Below are 22,997 nucleotides of genomic sequence, written 5' to 3'. Positions count from 1 at the left end.
GTGTCGAGGATCGGTAAGAATGTCCAACTCGTGTCCGAAGCGTTTGTATAGTGGATTTTTTCACCTTTTTTTTCTCTCTCCGTCTTTCTCTCTCTTCCGCCGCCAAATGTCGTTCGCGTCGCCGGGAATAATAATGAAGTGGACGAACGTGACCCAATTAATAGCGTTCCTGCTGAATTTATCGTTTGCTCGTAATGTCGGCATGCATGCTTTGCGCGAGCATCAGCATCCTCGTTATGCGGTTTCGCCAGTCAGACCGCGGCAGTGGTACCAACGCGTACACAGTATACGTAAAGGTATATGGCAGCGACAGCCTGATCGGATCGCCGATTGATTTATATCGGGTGTAATTAAAAATCGAACTACCTACGACGTGCTTCCGACGTTCACGTCGAAAACAAAAACCATCCGATAACGTGACGACCATGACTGCGTGCTGCACTTATACAGAGCTATCCAACGTGGAATCACGAAATTTGACAGCTGTCAATATATCGCTGAGTATTATTTGTACAAGATTTTATAGTGATTGATAATAATTTGTTTTAATTATAAAAATAGTTGCCTCGTAGTATACAAATAAAATCCATTCAAATGCAATTTCGCACGTTATTTGTATTATGTGTTTAAATAACAAGAAAATCGTGTTATATACAATTTTACTATTTAAGATTGCTCATTAATTCTTAACCAGACGAGAATTACCGGTCATTAGTATTTTTGTTCGCTCTTATGGATTTTGTTTTTCCACACTGCCCGTGAAATGCCGCGTCAGCGTAAAAGGACCCGCATTTGCACCTGCTCGCGTATCGTCTTCGAGATACTGGTGTCTCTTTTTGTTTTAACGCATCGAAACCGGAGTTTTCCCTCGGCGTGATAAATCGGCAAAAGAAGCCAAAAGCTTCGTCACATAAAACATGGTAATCAAATTATTCCAGTATCAATGATACTAAACGGCCATCTGACGTATTAGGTTGTAAGACGTGGGGTCCTTTATAAAATTCGTTTCATACCGGTCATATACATATATATATGCGTCTTAAAAAATCGGCACTCTTCGGAGACTGTTCGAATGTAGTGGTAGGATCGGTAAGGGTATTATTTAAAAAAATTCCCAGGGATCGTCAATCGAATTAAAACAGAGATCGGTTACCGATCCATTTGTAACCGATCTTTGAAAGTGAAAAAAAAAATTGTGGCTCCATAGTCTTAGGAATTCCCAAGGGGGAAAAAACCGGTAGTCCTGAGACCAAGCCGATTATCGGATCGGTATTTGAACACCCTCGTAAAATACCCTATACCGATACAAATCCCGCATGGACGCGTAGACGCGCGGTATAGCCGCGTGCCGATCGAATCCCGCGACGTTCGAGTATTCAAAGCTCGACGATAATCGCCGCGGTGAAACTGCAATTACCGCGCGTAATGAGAGGCCTGGTGAAATTCCTTAAATAAGACGGAACGGCGCGCGAGCAAATATTGCAGCGGCAAAACCTTAACCGAGCAAAGTAACGAAAACGAAAAATATCATCGGCCATATTTACTGTAGGAATACACAAAATTCCTAGAACATAAACAAAAGACCCAATATATGAGTTTACGTCATCAAACGTAAAAATTGCATATTTTTCCCATATCCAGCCAACCCCGTAACACGAAACGGTATATTAAAAAAGTGCAATTAAATCTAGAATTTACAGTTGAAAATATAAATAATTAGGTAACATATAATTTTTCATTAAAAAATATTTCTCATAAACCATAATTTCCTTATGAATTTATCCGATCAATAATGATACATGAATTTTGTATGTTATATTTTTTCCCAACGTCCTACGAACTGTTTTAGATTTTAGGTTAGGTTTAAGGGTACCTACCGTCCCAAGCCGTATTCCTATCAGATTAACGTGATCGTAGCTACGGGCAGTCGTGTGCTGGGTGACTCGACGAAAAAAAGGCGTCGAGGCACGTCGGCACGTAGCCTTTAGTATAAAGAGGACGACCATACCTCGCGAGAGAAGCATCGTCCACCAGGTATCCTGGGGCTACTGTACCTCGGCTACCGGTTTCTTCCAAGCCAGTTTACCAACACTTAGCCAACGGCACCCCTGAACGAGGTCTCCCACACGTTTTAAAAGTCGACACGACGCTCAGGGCGAGCTTAAAAGCGCTTCTGGGCTAATTAAGTAGGCGGCGCCACTAGTCGCTGCCTGGACTGTACCAACCCGTCGCCACGATATACCCAAGCGACGATCCCTTGGATGCCCGAAGACGTCCACAGGACGTTACCATGTGGACGTTGTCTTGAGCTTTTATTAAATTATTTCATTATTTTTATTCAAAGACAAATTTCAAGACGGTTTTTCATCTTTTCGTCTTTAGCAACGGCGTCGGCGTCAGTACGATGGGAAAGACGCCACGATCGATAGTCCTGGCTACGCATTGGGGCCTGATCAAAGGCTCGATAAGACCCTGCTATACTTGGCTGAGATCGGTATCGGCTTTTCGTGCTCCTTGGGTCTGCATAGGAAGCTGGGACTTAAATATATATACAGTTACAGAATATTCCATAGGTGTCCGTACACTGGCGTTGGAATTGCATCTATACATATTTTCATCGACTTCCTGTAAAGCTGTCACTATTCTTTATTTTTATTGTAAAAATTGGGAAAAAAATTATATTCAATAGTACTGCAAATGGTACACGTGAAATGTTTATGGACGTCCGTTAACGGATGCTGGGACTTTTTCATTTGTTTGCATATACTCGGTGAAACCAGGAAGAATTTTTCCTGATTACTCTGAACTGCAGCATGGGCCCTCGCGTTCTCGCTGTAAGTCCCAAAAGAGCTTCGTGCTGTGTGCATACTCGTTATGCCCTACGTCGAAGGGACACGCAAAGCAGATCACTTGCACACGCCTCTTAAGTTTAAGTGGGCTTGCGCCAGCTAAGGTTTGGCCAGAGGTATATATGCACCTGCTAAAACGCAGGTGCATGTACCTTTATAAGCATTACTTAATTTTTGGCGGTTACATACCTTGAATAATAATTGGCTTCTACTGCCCGGCAAAAAAGCCATAACTGGCGAGAGAGAAGCCTGACTGGAATTGTGGTCGTCGTGCCAAACCGACACCTGGTTTGTGTCGCCTCTTAGAGATACATCGTTTCTTCTCTTTCTCGTGTTTCCTTGTTTCTTTTATTCGCCAGACTCTGTGTGACAAGAAAAAGAGTTAAAAGAAAGGATAAAATCGAAGCAATTGGCTTCGAAACGACTGCACCCTCTTGCAATTTCACAACATTGAACTAAACTAATATTTATCGGATGAAAATCATTATTTACTATTTTCCTACTTAACTCGTGCATTATGTATTATTACTGTGTTAAAAAAATAATATATATATCATGCAAATAACATTGCAATGATATCGTGGTCTTGTCTGCGAATTTATAGTCGGCACGAGCCAAGTGAATATCAAAAGTAAATATGCAATACACCGTGTACATAAATAGACAAAAACATAACCCATACCTGTATCATAAGTATCTCCCTTTATCGACGACACTTAAGCGGCGTCCAGGCGTCTCTTTATGCTATGGCAATAATATACCGAAAGCTTTTCAGACTCTTTAAGACTTCAGGATGAACAGCTGAGCGAGTTCTGCGTCAAGCACACGACTTAAAATACACTTTGAGTAAAGATAAGTAGGTATAAAGTAACCCAGTCGTCTCATTATCTTTTCTGACTTACCATCAGCCGCCGTCAATGCTGCGTAGAGTGCACGTGAAAAAATTACCCACAGGAATAACATAACCGTCCAAAGTCCCTAGGAATTTCCCTAGCCGTCAGTTTCTCCTAATCGAGAATTCGTCTCGTTGTTTCACTTTAATTATCATTATATCCAAGATGGTCGTCTCCGAGTCAGCGACTGTTTCTCTTGTGTTTCTTTGTTTATTTTTCAAAGGTTCAATTCCGTCGTGAATTACGTGCGCGCCTTATACGTAGTTTCCTCGTGCGAATTGACTCAGCGCAACCGTCCAAGGGAATTCAAATTTAATGGAACTACTCGCCTCGTTACGTGTACACCTCTGGCGTAAAGGTGGACCCTCATGTCAGTGACGTCAAGTATATAACGTATATCAGCCACGACATCAACTCTGACACACATACCTTGCTTAACTCCTCATTAAGAGGAACTATCGTCTCAGCTTCCTTCGGGCGAGGTCGTAAAGTCGTAACAGCTACGAACAAAATGAATCAAGAGCAGAGATATTGACGAAAGAAAGAGAAAGAAAAAAAGGTAGCGGTAAAGTAGATGAAGCGGCAGTTACGATTTTGAGGTTACAGGAATATCTCTGCGGGAACTAAGGTATGGTACGTTTATGATAATTTTATTTTCCAAATAACGATATAGGGATTTTATTTTTTTTTAATTCTTTCATTATGATAACGCTTAACGGTAATGTCATTTTTGAAATTGTGTATATCTAGCTTGCCGAGCCATATTGATGTCTGAAATAAAAAATTCAGCTTTCATAGTTTTCTGAGCCAACGCAATTTCTCATGACTCACCAATCGGTGAGCGATTATCAAATTTCGAAAATTCATCACAGCCCCGTAGAAGCCTTTGATTACGTTCAGACTGACGTCATCGCCATAGCTTGTAACTTTTGCCACTGCGATTTAACCCGGAGTTACGATCACGGCGACAGCTCAACGACATCCATTGGATTAATGTGAATCGAGTGTCCTGTTTGTTCGATTGCCGACTGTACACGAAGGTTAATTCGAGTCGAGTGTTTTCCTCTGAATTATAGTCGGATGGATCAAAGAGCATTTACGAAGGAGAGTATATAGGATATGTAAAAAAGTAGTAGCGTAGCGATGCCAGGAATGCCATTAAAAAAAAGGCGTCGTCCTAGACATTATTTATAATCAATACCAGAAAGAAGCAATAAATTGCATATACATTTAGTCGATACTAAAAACAGCCTCGATTGAATATCCTTAAGCCTGGACAGGCTTGTTATCTTATCTTCGATAATTAACAATTTTTTTCAATTCGTTTCCCAGTAACCGACAAGAAAACTTACCTTACTTCTCATACTCGCACGGAGAACTTCATAAGAAAATCATTTAATTCCAAGAACTTACGCACGTACAATATTTTCCAAAAGGCACGGACGTAAGTTCGATGACGAATTTTCGACAGAACTCGAGCGCCGTTCAAATTAGAGAAAACCTGTAATTCGAATTTAACGACCACACATTATCCCACCGCCGGTTTTACGACCAGCATTCATTCACTGCGTTCACGTCGCTTATGCTTCATTCAGAAACAACTTCGGTCATTGATATTTTCCATGAATTCCAAATAATTTGTGATAACAAGTTTGTTCCTTGATAACGAGAAAAAAAAATTTCTAAATACATTTTTCGAGCTAGAACCAAAATATCCGTGAAACATAGAAATATATATATATACATATATAATACATGTAAAAATACAGAAATCAACCATCCCTTAAGTTTCCCGCTGTGACGTCACATCCGAAGGACGTCTCGATTCGCTACCCCTCGATTCTTCAACCCTCGCGAAATCCGGTTCCGGGCGCTGCAGCCATTTCCGTCTGCCACGTGACTTCTCCACGAGGGGTTGATCACGAATGTGCTCAGTCACTTAATCCCCATTCGCCCTTTCCAAGTCATAAAACATTCTATAGACAGACAGGGCGCCCCATAAGATTTCGCAGACGGCGCATCAGGTCTCCGCTAGACGGTCTCTAACCAACCCTATCTCTAGAGACTCTCTTAGTTTCTCTCGTACGCAATCGAGCCACCCTTAAAACCCTTGACTATCCAACGATAGGAAGTAACAGGGTGAATCGTGAAACGGTGGTCACTAAGCGTGAAGATAACACGCCAAAGGTTCATATACCATATATCTATATACATATATAGCTACTTCGCGGTACGTCATCCAAGAGTTGACACAGCCTTTTTATACATTCTCCTCCTATATAACTTTCCACATCCCTTATTTATAAGGAGCCGTTTTCAACGATCGACTCCATTATCTTCTATTTGTAACTCCTGGCTGTGTTCCGAAATCCATAGCTCGACTGGTGAAAATGGAGTTTGAAAAAAAGTCGTTATTGATATCTTATATGATATTTACGATTATCGATTAAACGTAATAACTGTTTAGCTGATTATCGCGAATGACGATCCTGATTTTTTCAAAAAATCCAAACTATGAATCTGATAAAAATCATTTCTTCTGTTGTAGGTGCGACGTTGTTACACTGTATATTGATATACACGTGAGACACCATAAAGGCGGTACAGACGTGAGAATTTATTCTTTAGTCAAGGACGCGACGTCGTTTATTGCAAGGGAGCACAATGTCGCCACAGTAGAATGGACAAGCAGAGCGTGAAAAGTGTCTGCGTCACTGGCTCTTTTACTCGGAGTTCGTCGAGGTAGAAAGATATAAAGCTGAAGAACCATGGTGGGATGAGACCGTGCGCCCTTACGGTATAGGGAGCAAGGGTGGTTACGTTTCTGCTGGTAGTGACGACAGCAGCAGCAATGCGACTGGGAGAGTTGATGAATCCGACCTTGCGACGGCGTATCCCGCAGTTTGCTAGATTGACCCGACGTGGAAACAGCCCTCTAAAGTCACGGGGAGATGGCTGAAGCAAGTCAGGGGTGCGTAATTGAAACAGAAGAGTATGACGATGAATAGGCAACTGATGTCTTCGTTTACAACCATTGTGAGACGAGTATAGGTTGGATGAATTTTTAGAAAATCAAAAATTCGACGAAACTACTCTTGAGGTAAAATTTAATAAAATCTGAACTGACCATTTTTGGACTTATGGCTGATCTATTTTTTTTTATTTAGGCTCTGGATGAAATGTATCTAAAGCGTCGTAATTGACGACGTACGTGCGTCGTTCATGAACGTCAAAGAAGACGTCCCCGATGGGTGCGTTTAATTGTCCGAATATTCGAGTGCGTCATGGTCCATCGAAAATCCAACGAGTGGTCCATTGTTTCACGGCTCTTGACTTCCCCAGGGGATGAGGTCGAACCATGCGTCTCTGGTTTGAGTGAGTGAAGGATTTAGGTGTAGCGGCGACCATAAAGCAAGATTAATGAGGCGAAATGCAGTTCGGTAGGAAGGAGGAGAAGAGGGGATGGCAGGGGTGTTGGCGCCAGCTGACCGACTGCTTCACTGGACCCCATGAACCGAATAGAATCTCTCCCTCATCATCTCCTTTTATACGGAGTCCCTTCTCAAGGAGAACAAGATCCTCCGACACACCTCTGCCGGTAGGAGCCTGGCGTCAAGACTCTGGCACCGTGGCACCCATGGGGCCCCATGTTCCTCGTGGGGCAACGGGATAGAAAACGAATGGCCCGTGACGCTATGGAGTCTGTCGAAAGGAAGGATGGAATTTATTGAAATTCCTTAGTACCGGGACATACTTGCTGCGTCGGTATTGCAGGGAACTGGATACAGTTTCCTTCGTAAAAACTGTCTATCCCGATAGATCCGTATTACTGAGGGCCAGTACCCCGAGGACCATAATCCTGGAGCTATCCCTTTGTTCGACTTATTGTTTTCTTAGTCCTAGGTGCGAATGGAATAGTCTGGTACGCCCAGTGGGTCTGACTACAACAATAACCTGAACCACCGTAGATAATTGGTCCCGGCAAGAAACAATACCAGAAAGACATCGAGCCGGTTTCAATGCTTCGTTTAAAACTGCTGTAGCGTAGTACCAACGGCAAAGCCTCGAAGAAGTACCTGGAGGGCATCTGCGCAAAAGGTACGTCTTGGCTGTCAATGAATATAGGTTAGGTGCGTTTCATTGCATAAAGGGTGTCTGTAAAACAATGGCTAATTAACAAGCCGGGCGCCTTGCGCATTCTATTTACCCATAAAATATTCCAGCTTGCCATTTGCAACGTTACGAACGCCGTCGGTTCATGGTCGTCACGACGGCTTGAAAACATCTTACCAACCGAGGGACATGAATGAAGCGACCAAGGTGCAAAATCAAGATTCATCCAACAATATAAAATTCATTGGAGTGAACAATTATTTTTCCCTCTCGTTCAGATATCTTGGATTTAATCTACAAAGCAAAAGTTGGTATCCATGTCAATTTTGAAAAATCTGCTAGTCCATATTATTAGATTGAGCTCACGGAATTCTCTGTCTATCATCTTTCTGAATAATCGTTGAATATTAACATGACGAAATTCCAGGGGGATTCGCCGTGACGATGAACGTGATCGTGTGGAAACAGGTGGGACACCAAGCTTGCTCATCTTCTTTTTATCGTTCGAGGACGCCCCCCCTTTCAGGAATGCCGCGTCCATTATACCGTTTCGTCATTACGTGTCTGTCCGGGAGTCGACACCTTCATAGAGATACGTGTCATCCGGGAGTCATTTTTTTCTGTAACCAAAGAAAGGACAAACAGGCATCAACACAGTTGAGCAGAATTCATGAAGAAATTTTTTTCTTACACATCAAAACGTTGATTGATTTCGATGGATTATTTTTTCAATTTTTCTTTAACAGCTAAATCCCGAGTTGAAATATTTTTTTCACAAAATGAATAAAATAAATGAATGCCATCCATTGTTGATTTCTATAATTCTAGGATATCCCAATCCAACATCATGACCACCATCGAATAGCCAGCATGGTAATGGTGGGTATAGGGAAGCAATTCGATGCCAGCTTGTTACCCCGTAGCCCGGATTCGACGAGTCAGTTCACTGCTTGTTTTATAGGCGAGCCGAACAATGCTCTACGCTGTTTCGGGTCCATGCAGCATCCGACCCACACATTCAGTCTACTCTGCGCCGCTCCAGGGATGCTACAGAGTCGCACAATCGGAGTGCCAAGACCCGTAGAACCATTCCAGCCAGGCGCCGCGCTAGCCTCTTCCCACCTTTTATTCTCCTTTTTCTCCATTTCTTTATTTTGCTTAGCTTGCTCGTTCCCTCGTTGGCCGCCGCCGCCACCGACGCCGTCGGTGCCCAGTGCGTTGTTTTTTCGAGAAACAACACCAATCCTCGCAAGATTCCTCTCTCTCCTATTACGTATCCCGAATCCGGGACGCATTTGAAAATTATACTGCGACTTGCTGTGCTTTATCTTTTTTTCTTCTCATCCCTTCATACAAATTCCATCAAACATTCTCCCACGTGTTGGCCATCATACAAATATCATAAAACGCTTCTCCACGTGTCCCATCTAAAAATAAATTTTTTTAAAATTTCCATCCTTCAAATTTTACATAGCTTACATACTTATCGTAATCATCCAATTCGATGTAACTTTCCAATATATCTCCGCCCTGTCCTCATGCATTATTCTCTTCCGTCCTGCTACGATTGGCAGCGGCATCAATCCTCTCGTCCTACAACGTTCCAGCCACCTGTCCCAGCCAGTTAACCCACGTAGCGCATAACCAGTTTCGCGACGTAGACACGAAAGCTGGTACCAATTGGCGCGGGTGCGTGGTGACGTAGTTCACTGCAATAAGAGAGACAGAATTATAACAGTAGTGGTCCCTGTCCTGAACGTGGATCAGAGCTTCGGCCGAGTGAGGATGAATTAGGTGCCGCCCTGGCCGGGCAACACAAACGCGAATGGCAAATGGCGGGTGACAAGGCATCGGCATCTGCGTTTAATTAATGCAGCAGCAACCGCCGGTTTGCGATACACAGAGGCATGAGAATGCTGAAGCCAGTGCAGTAAGCTGTATATATATATATATATCGTACACTGGCTGCCCGTGTTCCATCTCACCGTCCTACTCGCTGCCTCTCCCTTTAATAATCATAACCTCTCTCTCTTTCTCTCCTGCAATTTTCTATATCGCTCACCTCCACTCGCGTACCAACATCCGCGTGTATGCACTTCCTACGTGCTGGTTTCCCGCTCTCGAAGCTTCCCGCCGTACGTGGCGGAACCGCCAGTCATCATGTATACGTAATACGAGTATATATATGTATGCATACCTGAGGATACGTACTGGTCCACGTATCTATACGTGGAATTCATACCACCGAGTGCAGCCAACTGTGTACGGAGTATAGGAATCAACAGTGTGAGCCAGAGATGCTGTATATAGGATGCGACAGTGCGGCGCCAGCCTCGCATATAAGCAGTCCGCCCGAGCGGGTTCCCTATACTGTTTGCAAGTCCGAGTGCTGGAACAAGGGTACAGGGTGTTTAAGAAACGTTGGATCGCGGCTGTTTCAGAATAAAAGAGCCACTACTTTAAACCATCACCGCCTTTAGCCATCGTCATCGACCATCAGAGCCATCTCCGGGGTACGGTGTTTGGCCACTACCGAGAAACGTAGAATGTCTCGCGGCGAGATTGTCGCGCCATGTTATTTAGTTCCTGAAAAGTCCGCCTGGGGCGACACTGGCCGAAAAACTGCGTGCATCCAATTCGCGCGGGTAGTCGAACTGATTTGACGTCTTGATTTCATCGGTATATCTCGACCCGACACGAATCGTTTAATTAAATTGTAATTACTATGTTAATCAGTGTAAAATGGCGTCCCGCTTGCGTAATGGATGGCTAATAAGTATATACCTTACGCATCCAGTGCATCGTGCTCTCAAGCCTGTGGACACTCGCTCAAGAAAATACCTAAGTTTTGCGTGCAGCGATGCACTTATGCACTTCTTGGTATTAAAGGAGAAGGCGCCTTACATACGTGCAGTGTCGAGCGTGTAATAAAAGGGACTCGGCTTTTCGTGTGGTGTCTTCTCGGTGCGCGGCGTACAGCCCATATATGGCCACTTGCCGTATAATTCATCGGCCTCGCACACGCGGGGCCCTCTTATGCCTTCTAGAAACCTAACCTAACCTAAGCCAGAAGTAAAGAGAGCACAGAGCCACCTCGTGTGCACTCTGCACTGTATCTCGCTCTTGAGCGACGTGTGGATATACAACAGATGTGCTTCGTGGCTGCCATTTTTTCCCCTTTCTTTTGTATATATATATATATACACATATATGTACGGATACACGTTGCGGATATAATATTGAGTAAGAATAAGTATTATAATGGCATCGATTTTCAGCCTGTGGGCCTTGTGATGGAGCATGAGAGAAATTATGAATGCGAGCACGTGAGAAAGTATGTTCCCATGCGTGATCCTCGTTATCCGCCGTTAGTTAGTACGTATAATAATACGGGTCGCTATGTGATGTTAATAGTAAATATATCTGTGTATGTGTATGGTGCCACTCATTTTTTTTTCTCGTCGATAACTTCAGGGAGAAAGGACTCGGGGTAGAATAAGAGAAACAACTGGGTTGTCTTCCTAAATATATGTATATATTTCATCTTATGTACATAGGAAGAGTGACGAAGATAGGGAGAGCGATTATAAACGTAAGAGAAAATATGTATAGCACCAAGATCTTCCGTGACCACCCGAAGCAACGGTTCTCCAATTGCGATTTTGTGCGAAGAAATATGTTTTTTTTAATCTTCTTGTCCCGTTTTTTGTACCCTGTAGTTAAACGAGGAGGATCGTTTCTGGTTAAATTGTGTGTTACGCCTGTATATATGCGCGTATGTATATATATATATGCTCTCCAAGTGATCTGTGACCAATGATAATTAATGGCGCCGTTTTTCACAAACTTCCAATTGCATCTGCCGTATGAGTGTTCCAGTACAATAATTTGGATTCGGTCGATTCCCAAGATGGCGATCATTCTATTCTCACGTTGTAACTCCTCGCTTCAATCTGGGAGCCGACTACGCGGAAAAGCTATTCGTGGTCGCCCCGTAGTGCTATACGTCAGTGAGAAATAAAGAAGCGCAGAGGCCACAACACGAAATCTAAAACGATCTAAAGCGGACCCGTTCTTTTAATTATCCCGTCGGCGTCCAAGGCGGGAAAGGCTAAACGGAACGAGAGGCGTGTAGGGCTCTTAAGAAAAGAGAGAAGAGACATCAGGCGTGAAGCGATGCCAGGGATCAATTAATTCTCCTGCTCGAGAAGGCAATTGAGCGGACCCATAGCTTAGCCTGTAGTTTAGGCCTCATTGGGACCCTTTAAAAATATGGCAATAGAAAAATACTATACTTTGCTATGCAGGTACGTTATTTTTTACGATACAGTATCTGTAGTCAAAATAAATATAATAAATTTAAAAAATCCATTAATTTTTAATTATCCGTCGTTTTTTGGTAGTGAAAAATATTTGTTGCATTTTTCTTATGAAAATTTTTCAATTTTTAATGCTAGTTCATAGCTAATTGTTTTTGAAAGTGGCGCTACTGTCGCGACGGGATAGAATTAGTTGTGTCGGCCATTGGAATGAGTAGAGCTCTGGCGCCGCTCGGACTGCAGGCAGACGGCCAGACAGGTGCAACTGCCGTCACCCGAGACTCAAGTGTAACGTATACATATGAGAGATTTTTACGTGCATACGTATAGTTGGATACTTACACTCCTGATACTATAGTAGTATCTGCATTCCTCTCGTTCGAGGTGTTTGCCACTATGAGAAGTGACACGCGACACATAGGCTATGCGATTATCATCGAAAAATGATATGTTTGTTTTTCTGGTCAGCCTACGACTCAGCCCCGTCTGCGATTCAAGATAGATTCTACGATCACACTACTCTATAATGTTCCAGTCAGCTAGCCTAGTATTTTCTCGGACACTCACTGTAATCAGTAATGCCTCACATGAGAAACCTGACACGTCTCTCTGAAGTCTTGATGATTTTTCATTACTGGATATCAAACGGGTATATAATGTCCAAAAACTGTTTTATTTTATTATATAGTTGAGTGGATTGTCATGTTATTTTAGATAAAGTCTTCATTTTTGAAGTAACGATTTTTTAAGTGTCACTCAGGATGAATTTTTGGATAACGCATTGGTAGACTTGACATTTTGATGCGAGTTATGGGTATGTTTGATTTTTTATTGTGGAAATAAAAAGGCTTGTTTTTAAGTGCCACCAGTTTTGGATACCTTATGCGCTGTTGAGAGATTTTTCAGGGGATTTACGAGTGGTGAGAGGTGAATGTGCTGCCATCATAGTGGAGGCACAGGTTACTGTAGTTTAAAATAATGTGAGGTGTATGGTAAGTGTTGTAAAGGTTTTATCATCCTTAGTTTGGCTATGCAGTAATCTTCAGTTTAACTGGTAGCTGCAGTCGATCAGTGGATTTTCAGGGTTGTTCTGTTGTTGGTCGCAGATGGAGCGCGTGATGATATAACTACAAGTTGGGTGAGTGCCGTCTGGTATCAGTATGATGTTCAAGGAAAACATATCTCAGTATTTTCCTGGAAATTAATGTACTGTGAGTTAGGAGAGAGAAAGCACGAGGATCAGAAGTGAACGGGACTAGTCTACTATCTTGTTCTTTTTATTTAAGGAATTTCAACCTTATGATAATAAACAATACATTTTGTTATAATATATCTCGTAACATTACGATGCGTGACAAGTGCATACGATTCTTTATAATCTACAATGATCATCGTAAATAGTCATCGGACGTTTAGGAAGTCTCCGATAAGTACGGTTTTTCTTTATGTTATTCTAATCTGTGCCTTACCTGGACATGTTGCACAAATGAGATATCAGTTGTGCTGATATCGTGACATATACAACGCCAATTGCAATTCTTCGTTGTTAAACAGAAAAAATGACGATGTCAGTTAAACTTTTTGTCATATTTTTATGTTTCTTTGTGAAAAATATTCATGGAGGTTGTTATCCTAACTTTTGTCACAATGTTACGGTAAGTAGTTTTAAAAATTTCTGTCATATTTCCTTGGTGAATTTCATTTTATAATGTATATTTTATTGTCCTTAGAGATTTTCAGAATCGGTGTCTCATTACCCTTGCGAGCTAATAAAGTTTCAGAGAAACAACAGTAAGGGATTTATTCTGTAGATGAATTTTTGTATAATGACAGTGTTACTGATCGTTTTCTTGTTACTAGATTGTATCGACTTCAAGTTTAAAAACTTGGGAGGTAAACCTCAGGATGGACATTTTCCTGAGAAGTTTGAACTTAATGCATATGTAGCAAAAGCTAAGAATGTAATTCTAGACCCAGCTTTTAATTTTACTGTCAAGAATGTTGGTTTTCATGGTAAGCGTGATATGTCTGAAGCTACGCAAATGGATTTTTAAGAAATGTTATACTTTTTATTACAGAATTAGTCATGAGATACCAGGCTATTGGAGATAAGCAATTGTCGGTATGCAGTTATATACATTTAAATGAAAATGTAACACATTTAACTCCTACAGAGTTATTCATGTCCTGCCAATTCTCCGACATATCTGCCGAGGGATTACCCTATAGCTTGGAGTATCTAGTAGTTGGGAAAACTTATACTTACAGTAGACAATTAAAATTCATAGTTCCAAAACATCGTGATATTCGTAAGTCACAATTATACATATCTAATTACCCATCTAATTTCGATTCTTGAAGTCATAAAGTTGTATTCTCCACTTAACATATAGAAGCAAACAAAATACAATACTACACACCATTCATATATGTTGATGTATCAGTTTCAAATTCTGTCATATTGTACATACAACCTGCACCAAAAAGATTCAATGTTACGAGATACATAGTTTGGCTGATAAGCGATACCAATGATGTTAACAAAACAATAATTGAAACTGGCACAAGTGAAGAGCACATTGAGCTACGTTATTCACTGTTCGAAGGAGTAAATTCGTTTGAAGTAGCTGCAATGCATCCAAACTGCAGTAAAAATGGATGTAATAACAGTACATTACCATACATCAATCGAAGTAACTACATAACTTTCAATAATAATTAATTATAAATATTCCAAATACTTATATCCTTTCTTTTTATTCTAGACCGTGTACACATAATGATAGTTCACCCTATGTGGTCACTCTGTGCAATACCATTTGTACTATTGTGCGTTGCATGGCACTTATATAAATTACATAGAGAGCGAAGTACGTACCTACAAAATTTTACAAAGTACAGCGTATGAATATCACCAAACCAACGCATATATAGTGTTCTATAATTTTGTCAATTTTCAGCATTCGTCAAAATGCTGAAAAAGAAACCAAACTGTCTACTGGTCTATTCTCCAACACACGAGTCTCACATCAATGTAATGGTACAATTAGCAACGTATCTTAGAAGCTGCAACATTAATGCAATGATCGACGTATTGGACATTCCAAAGAATACAACAAAGGTAAAATATTTCAAGTCTCGTAACACAAAATACAATTGAAATACAGTGATCGATACGCCATTCATATTTTCTTACACAGAATCCCTGTGACTGGTGTCGCCGTGCATTTGACAAGGCCGATATTGTTATCATCGCGACATCACCCAAGTCCGACGACACAAACGACCATATTATTTATAGGAACTTAGACAATTACGCGCTTAGATTACTGGAAGAAAATTATCCTCGTCGAAACAAACGATATTTGACGATACAATTTCCTTATTGTAAGACTGACGACATACCGGAAGAAGCAAAGCATTTTAAGCGAATCAATGTACCGGATGATCTTGGAAAAGTTGTTAACACTATATATAATGTTGATATGCGTTTAGATAGCGAATCAAAGCATGAATTATTAAAAAGCATTGAAGACGCCTTGAGCAGTGTTCAGCAAGATGTGACTGGCAGTCCTAAGGTCTATATCGATTCTGGTAAGTTTACATGATTCTTCGTATGGCTTGGTTGCCCTTATGTATGAACTATAACAGTTCATTTGTGCTTGCAGACGCGATGCCATTGATACCCAGCACAAACGAAGCTGTGGCATCGTCAAATGGTAATAGAGAGATGGAGATAATGGATGTAGCTGATTTGAATTACGTTAATGAGTCAGACGTCATTCATCCTGCGCAGTATTGTAGAACGAACGTACATGATTTGTGCTGCCTTGGTGAGAGCCAAAAGAAAAATGAAGACAACTTAATGGACGACATGGAAACAAGCGATTCATTCTATATCACTCAACTGAAATTGTAGATGTTTTTCTTTTGTACTTGTCCCCAATTTTTCAAGTCTAATTTTATAAAGTGTTTATAGTTTTTAATATTTACTTCGTAAATTATCCTCAGTCACCTTGTGAATATATTTATAATAAAATTTTTGCTATTAATTTTGGCCTTGTTAATTACCCAAACTTAAATTATAATGCAATTATTCAGTGGATAAGTTTTGAGACGCTTACCGTTGTAAAATTCTACGAATAGATGGCAGCATCATACCGTTGAATCACGAATAGAACAAATTCGAATAGGACATCTGCGCTGTTATTGGCTTACAGTAACATTTTTTCAACCAGAACAGATCAATTTCATCCGCAATATCACTATATGTGATACATTGAACAAACCCAACCACTATCAATCCTAAATAAGCGTATTTCAATCGAAATCCATTCACTGGAGAGTGGTAGACAAAAAATTGAAAGTATTGAAAAGCTTTTATTTCGTACAATAGCACAACAATACATTTTTTTGTAACAAATACAGCCAATTCCAGAACCACAATTTCCGAGGTACAACGAACGATAAGTTTTTCCTTCGTCACAAAGAATAAAACAGTCTGCTTCAATATCCTTCGTCGGACCACGTAATATTATATTCTGGATACTTTTTTTTGAGCAGATCAACCGTAATTTTGTGATCAGCTTTGCCAAATCCCTAGAAACAAACAAAGACCTTCCAATAAATCTTCCGGATCGAATTGATTGATTTTCTGCAGTAGCCTATCAATAAATTCGATAAGAGCATTGCCGTAGACTGCGGAGAAAAATAGTAGAGCGACATGAAAGGGTCGATTGATAAAAAAAGGACTGGCATACTTAGAGACGCATAATAATAAAAGATCCTAAAATATTTGAAAAGGGCAACCAAAAAAAGATATGGTCCCAGCGATGGCTGCGAATCGTTTATACGAGTGAACAATAAATTTTTTATACTTTATTATGAACAATAAATTACATTATTAAACTGACTCTTAACCTATTCATTTCATTTCTTCCGTTGTCGTTTTTTATTATCCTTCTGACAGATATGTCCTCGATCTTAACTTAAATCTTATTTCATATCTTCCATCATGGCGGCTCGACAAGCTTTATTATGATAAATTACCCAGCGAACACAATAGTACATGTGACGCGCACGTTAGCAACAATGTCAGCCTAATTTGTATAATGTCAACTGGTACCTTGACGTTACATAAATGAGGATGGCATTGCACGTAACGTGTGCGTCACGTTTACTATTGTATTTTTTGGGTAGAAATTGGAACATTGAGGCAAGTGTCAAAAAATCATGACGAGCATCCCCAGATAAACGTTCGTATCCATCGCTGAGCTGGTAAAATCGGAGCACCCAGGGCGACGCTAAAATTGCTTCCCTGAACACTTCGTGGCTTTAGAACCTCTAAAACCGCCGAAGCCCCTGAATCTTTATCCAACCCCCAAAGGGACTAAAGGACTTTTTAATACAAATTCAGATTAAACTTCCCGAGGCAAAACGTTTTTCTCCTGTCTCTCTCTTCCTTTTACTTTCACCGGTATACTCTCTTACGTGTTTTATACTATCTCCCCCAGAAAATATGACAGAGTGAGAGAGAGAGAGAGAAAGATATAGCAGTTCGAAAAAAGACGACTTAAATATAAATTCTTATTTATTAGATCAAATAAAATTGCCGTATCTAATTTAAACTTGCTATTTTATACATATTCGTTTGTATCTGCTTTGCTGTGAGTAAAATATATACGTATAGACTCAAACTATATTATTCGAGAAGAAGACGGATCGTATTGACGTAAAGAAGTTCTTCAACTTCGTTCTCAAGAGATGTATAACTTTTCCATAAAAATTCAAATTCTGAATTCAGTCTCTTCTAACTGCCAAACGTTAGTAACAGCCATGCGTTGTATCTGTTAGGGAAAAGTTTTATCTAAACTCAATAAAGTCCAGATAGAGTATTCATATAAAATTTCAAAAAACAAAATGGATCATGACACTCAGAGCTTGTTCATTTTCAGAAAGTATGAAGAAAAAACTTCGCATTACCAGAAAGCTACGCCAGAAATGTATTTCATCCTGACCCACCAATTTTATCCTTCACGGAGCAGTGCACAAGAACCAGAGATCTTACGAAGTTACCTCACGGCTATACAGTACGAAATAAAAATATAATTGTAAGAGCACAGAAACGTAACGACTCTGTAACACAATTTCTTCAAAGTAGTTCCGTACCTAAATTAACTTACGGTTAATGGATCCTTTGGTGTTTACATGTAATTGACAATTAAAAACTTTAATTAATCACAAAGGAAATTACCTGAGAGTATCCATAAACCAAAATCTTCTTCTCCGGTTGGTTATGATTTATTCTGCCACCGCCAAGACATTCGGTATCCAACGCCGAACCGTATTGCTTGAGCTGAACGCCGGTCTCGTCGTAAATATCAGCTGTGAAGACAAAGGAGAAAATTTGTCTCAGTGCAAAAATTCTTATTTGCCCAAGTACAATTACCGTCTGTGATATATTTTCGCGTAAGCAACGGCTATTTCTGTGAGCTTGTAGAGATAATAGAGCTCTGGTAGAGAATACAGAGAACATGTCAGACAAGAGAAATTGTAGGTTGCATACATGGTTATACCTATGTGTATGCCTCTACTATGTCCTTCATATATAGATATACCTAAATGCATATGAAGTGCTACATGATGCATCATACTTAAGAACCGTCATCTCGGAAAATTCGTAGACTGTACACAGCAGAGAAAGAACAAAGAATACAAAGAGAAGCAGTAAGAAATTTTTCAAGAAAATACATTCGACTTACGGAAGGAAAGCAGAAAATCGTTGAGAACACAGTCGATGATAAGTTCAAAACCGAGAAGAATGCATATTCCAAAGAAACTTACGTGGTGATATTATATTATTTAAGATAGTTTTCAAGTAAGAAAGGATGACTGGAAATATGTCCATTCATTATTTTCCAGTAGAAAGAACATTTTTGTTAAACGACCGTACTGTCTCGTTCGCCGTGCGTTCCACTGTAACTTCCATGATGGCGCTGCGACGCTACTCAATCGGAAAGTTTCTATTGGCACTTGTGGCGCCATTGTGCGGATTTACAAAGAGAGGCTAGAGAGGAAGCTTGACGTCGTATTTTAAAGTTGCTACAGATTTAATGGTAAGTCGTACCTAAGAGGATTGAATTTTTGTACTGAAAGGTAAAGGAAGATCGGGTTTAGAATGTTTCTGAAGAAGAGATCATGACTGTGTGGAACTTTGAAAACTTGACCTGCGGGTCTGAGACTATGCAGTATCGGAATGATCCGGAGTGAATGAAACTTGTGCAGTGAATCAATCATAAAGGTAAAAGATATCTGAATCGTCGGGTGAGAAGGTTGAATTTTCAAATGTAATTTTAATTGTGCGCTAGGCGATATTAGATGAGCAAGGAGTGTCAAGAGAAAATGGCGGTTAAGAGAAAGGATAGAAAAGTTCAAGTGCGCTATAAAATGAAGTGTCACGTGTGTGAGAAATGTCAAGGACTCTCGGAACAAGTATACAGGACTTTTACAAGATTGTTCTATTCCTTCGTTTGTACCGATAAATTCACTTTATGAATTATCAAATAGTACGTATGTCCAAGAAAAGACGAGCAAGGTTCTGAAGGTAAATAAGTACATTTAATTTTATCTTCAAAGAGACCACTTCAAGGAATTCTTGTAGATTCTATGTCCGAGTAATAAGATTCTGGTTACTTTGCTGAGTTACTATCTGAAGGGTGTAGTTTGAAGAATTGTATCTCTTTAGAAATCCCAGCAGTCGTTCATCCCCCTTTAATTTTCGTTAGTACCATACTTCGAAAGCGCCCTGGGTATATTGCTGGATACTTACAAAAAATTTTACACTACCACTCTTTTATTATTCGTTATCGGGTATGATGGAGGTATCAATAAATAAAAGGGTGTCAAGTTCATAAAACATGATTTAATTTCAACCCCACTTCGTTCGACTGAAATAATTCGTATTTTCCAATGATACGCTTATGATAAATTGATATTAATAACGAAAATTCTATATAACGTAAATATTTATTTTATCGAAGCTCTGATTCACGGGGAAATGTTCGAATTCTGTGTATCACAGGCAAACATGAATTTGGCAGCTTGGCTATCCAATAAGAAACTGTTTGGAATATACCCAGAACTATTTTAGAAATGGATAAGAATCGATGAGAATTCGCCCAGTGGGTACTAAAAGCACCCTCGAGTATATACTAAGTGCGTAACACCATAAATACTCATAGTGCTCTACACGGGTGGTTTAGTCGTGGTTAATGTGTAGAAAAGAAAAGAAGAAAAAAATGAATGTTTGTGACTAAAGAAAATGGCTAGAAAAAAAAATAAATAAAAGCTATACAATAAAAAGTCCATGGTAGAAAAAATAGTTTTGATTGGACATTTCTAGTTTCGGTAATACTTCCAACGGTTCTTTTACTTTCCTCACTTTTCGTTAAGTATTGATATTGGATCCTGGTACTTGACGATAAGAGACTGCAGTTAAGGAAATTACGTAGCTGACAAAGAAAATAAAGTTCCAAATGTCCCTTGTACGTAAAACACCAAACTCTCTTTTCTAATAGTCCCTACAGTAACTGACAATGTCTGATTTATGTTGGAAGTTTTCCTTCCCATTATACTTTTTAATATATTACTTCTGGATTTACGGACCCACACCCCAAGACTCCTAAGTATACTATAGCCAACATTTGACACCCTGTAGAAAAAGAGTGTATAACAAACAAATTTGGATTTTTCACGCGTTAAATATCGTCACTTCCAACTCGCTAGACATCCATTTCCCGAGCACTTCGTCCCTTTACGCCTAAAGGAGAGTTAACCAAACAGCTGAACCGGAATGTTCTTTGACCGTTGACCAAGCCACGAACATGTTCCTTCAAACATAATCCGGTTTGTAAGGTACTGCTGATTGGGTTTGGGCTACGTTACTCGATAGTGAAAATTTAACAAATTGAGGTTAACCATCAATCCAACATTCCAGCTTACGGAAATCCAATTCCATGACACGTGCTACTTCCATCCTAAGTTTTTTCAACAGGTGAATAAATTTTTATACTCAAACGACAAGATGGATAAAAAATTAATTATTGAAGAATAATAATTTTGAAAAATGCTCGTATCGTAGTGAAGCTCGAAAATTTTACCTCTAACTTTCCACTCAGGCACCACAAGCTATATATATACATATAATGGCTACTCGTACCAACTCTCCCCGTACGGGACTGCCTTTTCCAAGCTGTATAGGACACAAGGGGAGAATCCCGGAAGGCGATATTTCTTCGCATGAGAATTATTTACCGCACAGCCACCCCTGTACACGGGGGTACACCGGAGAACCGGAAATAAATTCATCTTGCCGGCAGCCAGGTTCGTCCCGGACTTAACTTAGGTGAAAATAATTCGAGTACAGTGAACCCTGCCGTAATATACGAAAAGACGACACACGTATGTAAACATACAATTTCGTTGATCCCTATTTAAGCGAGACCCTCAATAACCCTGCGAAGCTGCCCATTAGACCTTCCCATGTACAGCATATAACCTCGATCTCCTCCAACCTCGATTTTCTTCCTGCATCCCCAAGTCCTTGAAAACCTTCTCCCCAACACACACTTAGGGAAATAACGTCAGGGCTGAATCACCAATTTCAGGTACCCAGGTACCCACATGTTCCTGCGATATTCGATGATCCTCGATTAGGCATTCTTCGACGTACAATGGAATCAGCCGTAGGCTGATACAACCCCTATTTTTTGTAAAATCCCCCATCACCCTTAAAAAATGAAAAAGAAAATCCAGGTCCCACTGTATCAATATACGTTATACGTCATTCGTTATCAGCGATAACGTTGTTTCGCAATCGTTTCACGCGCGATGACGTCATACAAGTAGCATCTCACCGCAGTCATTAATCATGCGGACTGAATAAAATCGCCGCGTATGACGAAGGGGTAGTTTTGCGTCGTTACGTTAAAATGACCATTTCCATACGAAGGGTTGCGGCGGGGGTGGATTTGTTCGTCAGCGAAAGCGTAACGACATTTTAACGTGTGTTCTGGACATTTCCATTGAGCGGGGGTCGGTAACGTGTTTACCGTAGGGGTTGGTAGCCATGGATGGATGGCGAGAACAAGGGTCTGCGATAAAGTCTTATCCTCACTGGACCGAATGGGAAAACCTTTCGCCAGAAAAACTTTGCAATTAGGAAGTAACGTACGGTCGGATAATATATATACACCTACCCTTAACTTGAACCTTGTATAGTGAAGTACCACAGTCAGGGATACCACCCTTCAACTTTCTCTGCTGGACCTCAGGGCAAGAAAAGATTTTGAAAAAAAAAAGAGGAAATTTTGACTTTCAATCCTGAACATGGGGGTGGCTGACCTTGACTACGTAATATTAACAAGGTTAATTGTAATGATGTTTTGTGCAATTGATAAAATTCAAAATGAAAAATTAAATTTCAGAAATTTTTTGAATTTTCGTCTCGAGGTATTACGTGGGGATTGTTTCTCTTACTGGAGAGGTGACAGCTTTGGAATGGACTGTCGTGAAATTGCTTAAGAACATGGCAATTAAGTGACAGGTACAGTCGGCGGAGAAAATAAAAAGTTTATTAAATCTAGGTCATTCGAAGGTCTTCCCCTCGTTAACGTCACTCGTTTTACGATAGATTTTAAAAATAAAATTTCAAAGTTACGTAGAAATTATTTTTAATTTTTTTCATTCAAATGTCTTTTACTGCTCTCTCTCTCTCTCTCTCTCTCTCTCTCTCTCTCTCTCTCTCTCTCTCTCTGTCTTTCTCT

General features: G+C 40.3%; 2 protein-coding genes and 3 long non-coding RNA genes across 9 annotated transcripts; 2 read left to right on the top strand and 3 right to left on the bottom strand.

Annotated features, from left to right (window-relative positions):
- Positions 1–2,656: 2,656 nt before the first annotated feature.
- Positions 2,657–3,775, bottom strand: LOC112495275. The gene is made up of 3 exons (XR_003061662.1): positions 3,532–3,775; positions 3,039–3,211; positions 2,657–2,879 (listed from the first exon to the last, which is right to left on the bottom strand). It is a non-coding gene; the product is annotated as an uncharacterized LOC112495275 (long non-coding RNA).
- A 12-nt stretch (positions 3,776–3,787) lies between these two features.
- Positions 3,788–8,927, top strand: LOC107273896. 3 transcript variants are annotated; one of them, XR_003061659.1, is made up of 5 exons: positions 3,788–4,370; positions 6,291–6,842; positions 6,910–7,840; positions 7,966–8,734; positions 8,817–8,927. It is a non-coding gene; the product is annotated as an uncharacterized LOC107273896 (long non-coding RNA). The 3 variants fall into 3 exon arrangements; XR_001539355.2 differs by lacking the exon at positions 8,817–8,927 and having other exon boundaries at positions 3,790–4,370; positions 7,966–8,162; positions 8,283–8,407; XR_003061658.1 differs by lacking the exon at positions 8,817–8,927 and having other exon boundaries at positions 3,788–4,375; positions 7,966–8,105.
- On the bottom strand, positions 8,339–10,864 carry LOC107273897. 2 transcript variants are annotated; one of them, XR_003061660.1, is made up of 3 exons: positions 9,339–10,864; positions 8,547–9,282; positions 8,339–8,475 (listed from the first exon to the last, which is right to left on the bottom strand). It is a non-coding gene; the product is annotated as an uncharacterized LOC107273897 (long non-coding RNA). The 2 variants fall into 2 exon arrangements; XR_001539356.2 differs by lacking the exon at positions 8,339–8,475 and having other exon boundaries at positions 9,154–9,282; positions 9,339–9,564; positions 10,053–10,864.
- Positions 10,865–12,465: 1,601 nt separating this feature from the next.
- Positions 12,466–16,166, top strand: LOC107273895. 2 transcript variants are annotated; one of them, XM_025091171.1, is made up of 11 exons: positions 12,466–12,988; positions 13,081–13,166; positions 13,281–13,829; positions 13,905–13,965; positions 14,035–14,187; positions 14,253–14,483; positions 14,568–14,867; positions 14,940–15,044; positions 15,135–15,295; positions 15,375–15,768; positions 15,843–16,166. In XM_025091171.1, exons 3-11 carry the CDS (start codon positions 13,734–13,736, stop codon positions 16,091–16,093), a joined length of 1,752 nt encoding a protein of 583 aa, XP_024946939.1. In that variant the 5' UTR covers positions 12,466–12,988; positions 13,081–13,166; positions 13,281–13,733; the 3' UTR covers positions 16,094–16,166. The 2 variants fall into 2 exon arrangements, with proteins under 2 accessions (XP_024946939.1, XP_015607994.1); XM_015752508.2 differs by lacking the exons at positions 12,466–12,988; positions 13,081–13,166; positions 14,568–14,867 and having other exon boundaries at positions 13,330–13,829.
- A 368-nt stretch (positions 16,167–16,534) lies between these two features.
- LOC107273871 (14 kDa phosphohistidine phosphatase) lies at positions 16,535–18,558 on the bottom strand (the record flags this gene model as incomplete). The annotated part of the gene is given in 2 exon segments (XM_015752463.1): positions 16,535–16,773; positions 18,428–18,558. Coding segments are annotated over 2 exon segments (224 nt in total), but the record flags the coding sequence as incomplete, so codon positions are not given.
- Positions 18,559–22,997: the final 4,439 nt, after the last annotated feature.

The sequence above is a fragment of the Cephus cinctus genome, unplaced genomic scaffold (genome assembly GCF_000341935.2).
Source record: "Cephus cinctus unplaced genomic scaffold, Ccin1 Ccin1_scaffold1857, whole genome shotgun sequence".
In the NCBI taxonomy this organism is placed as follows: Eukaryota; Metazoa; Arthropoda; class Insecta; order Hymenoptera; family Cephidae; genus Cephus; species Cephus cinctus.
Note: the sequence above shows the minus strand (reverse complement) of the source record. Positions and strands in the feature narration are given on the sequence as shown.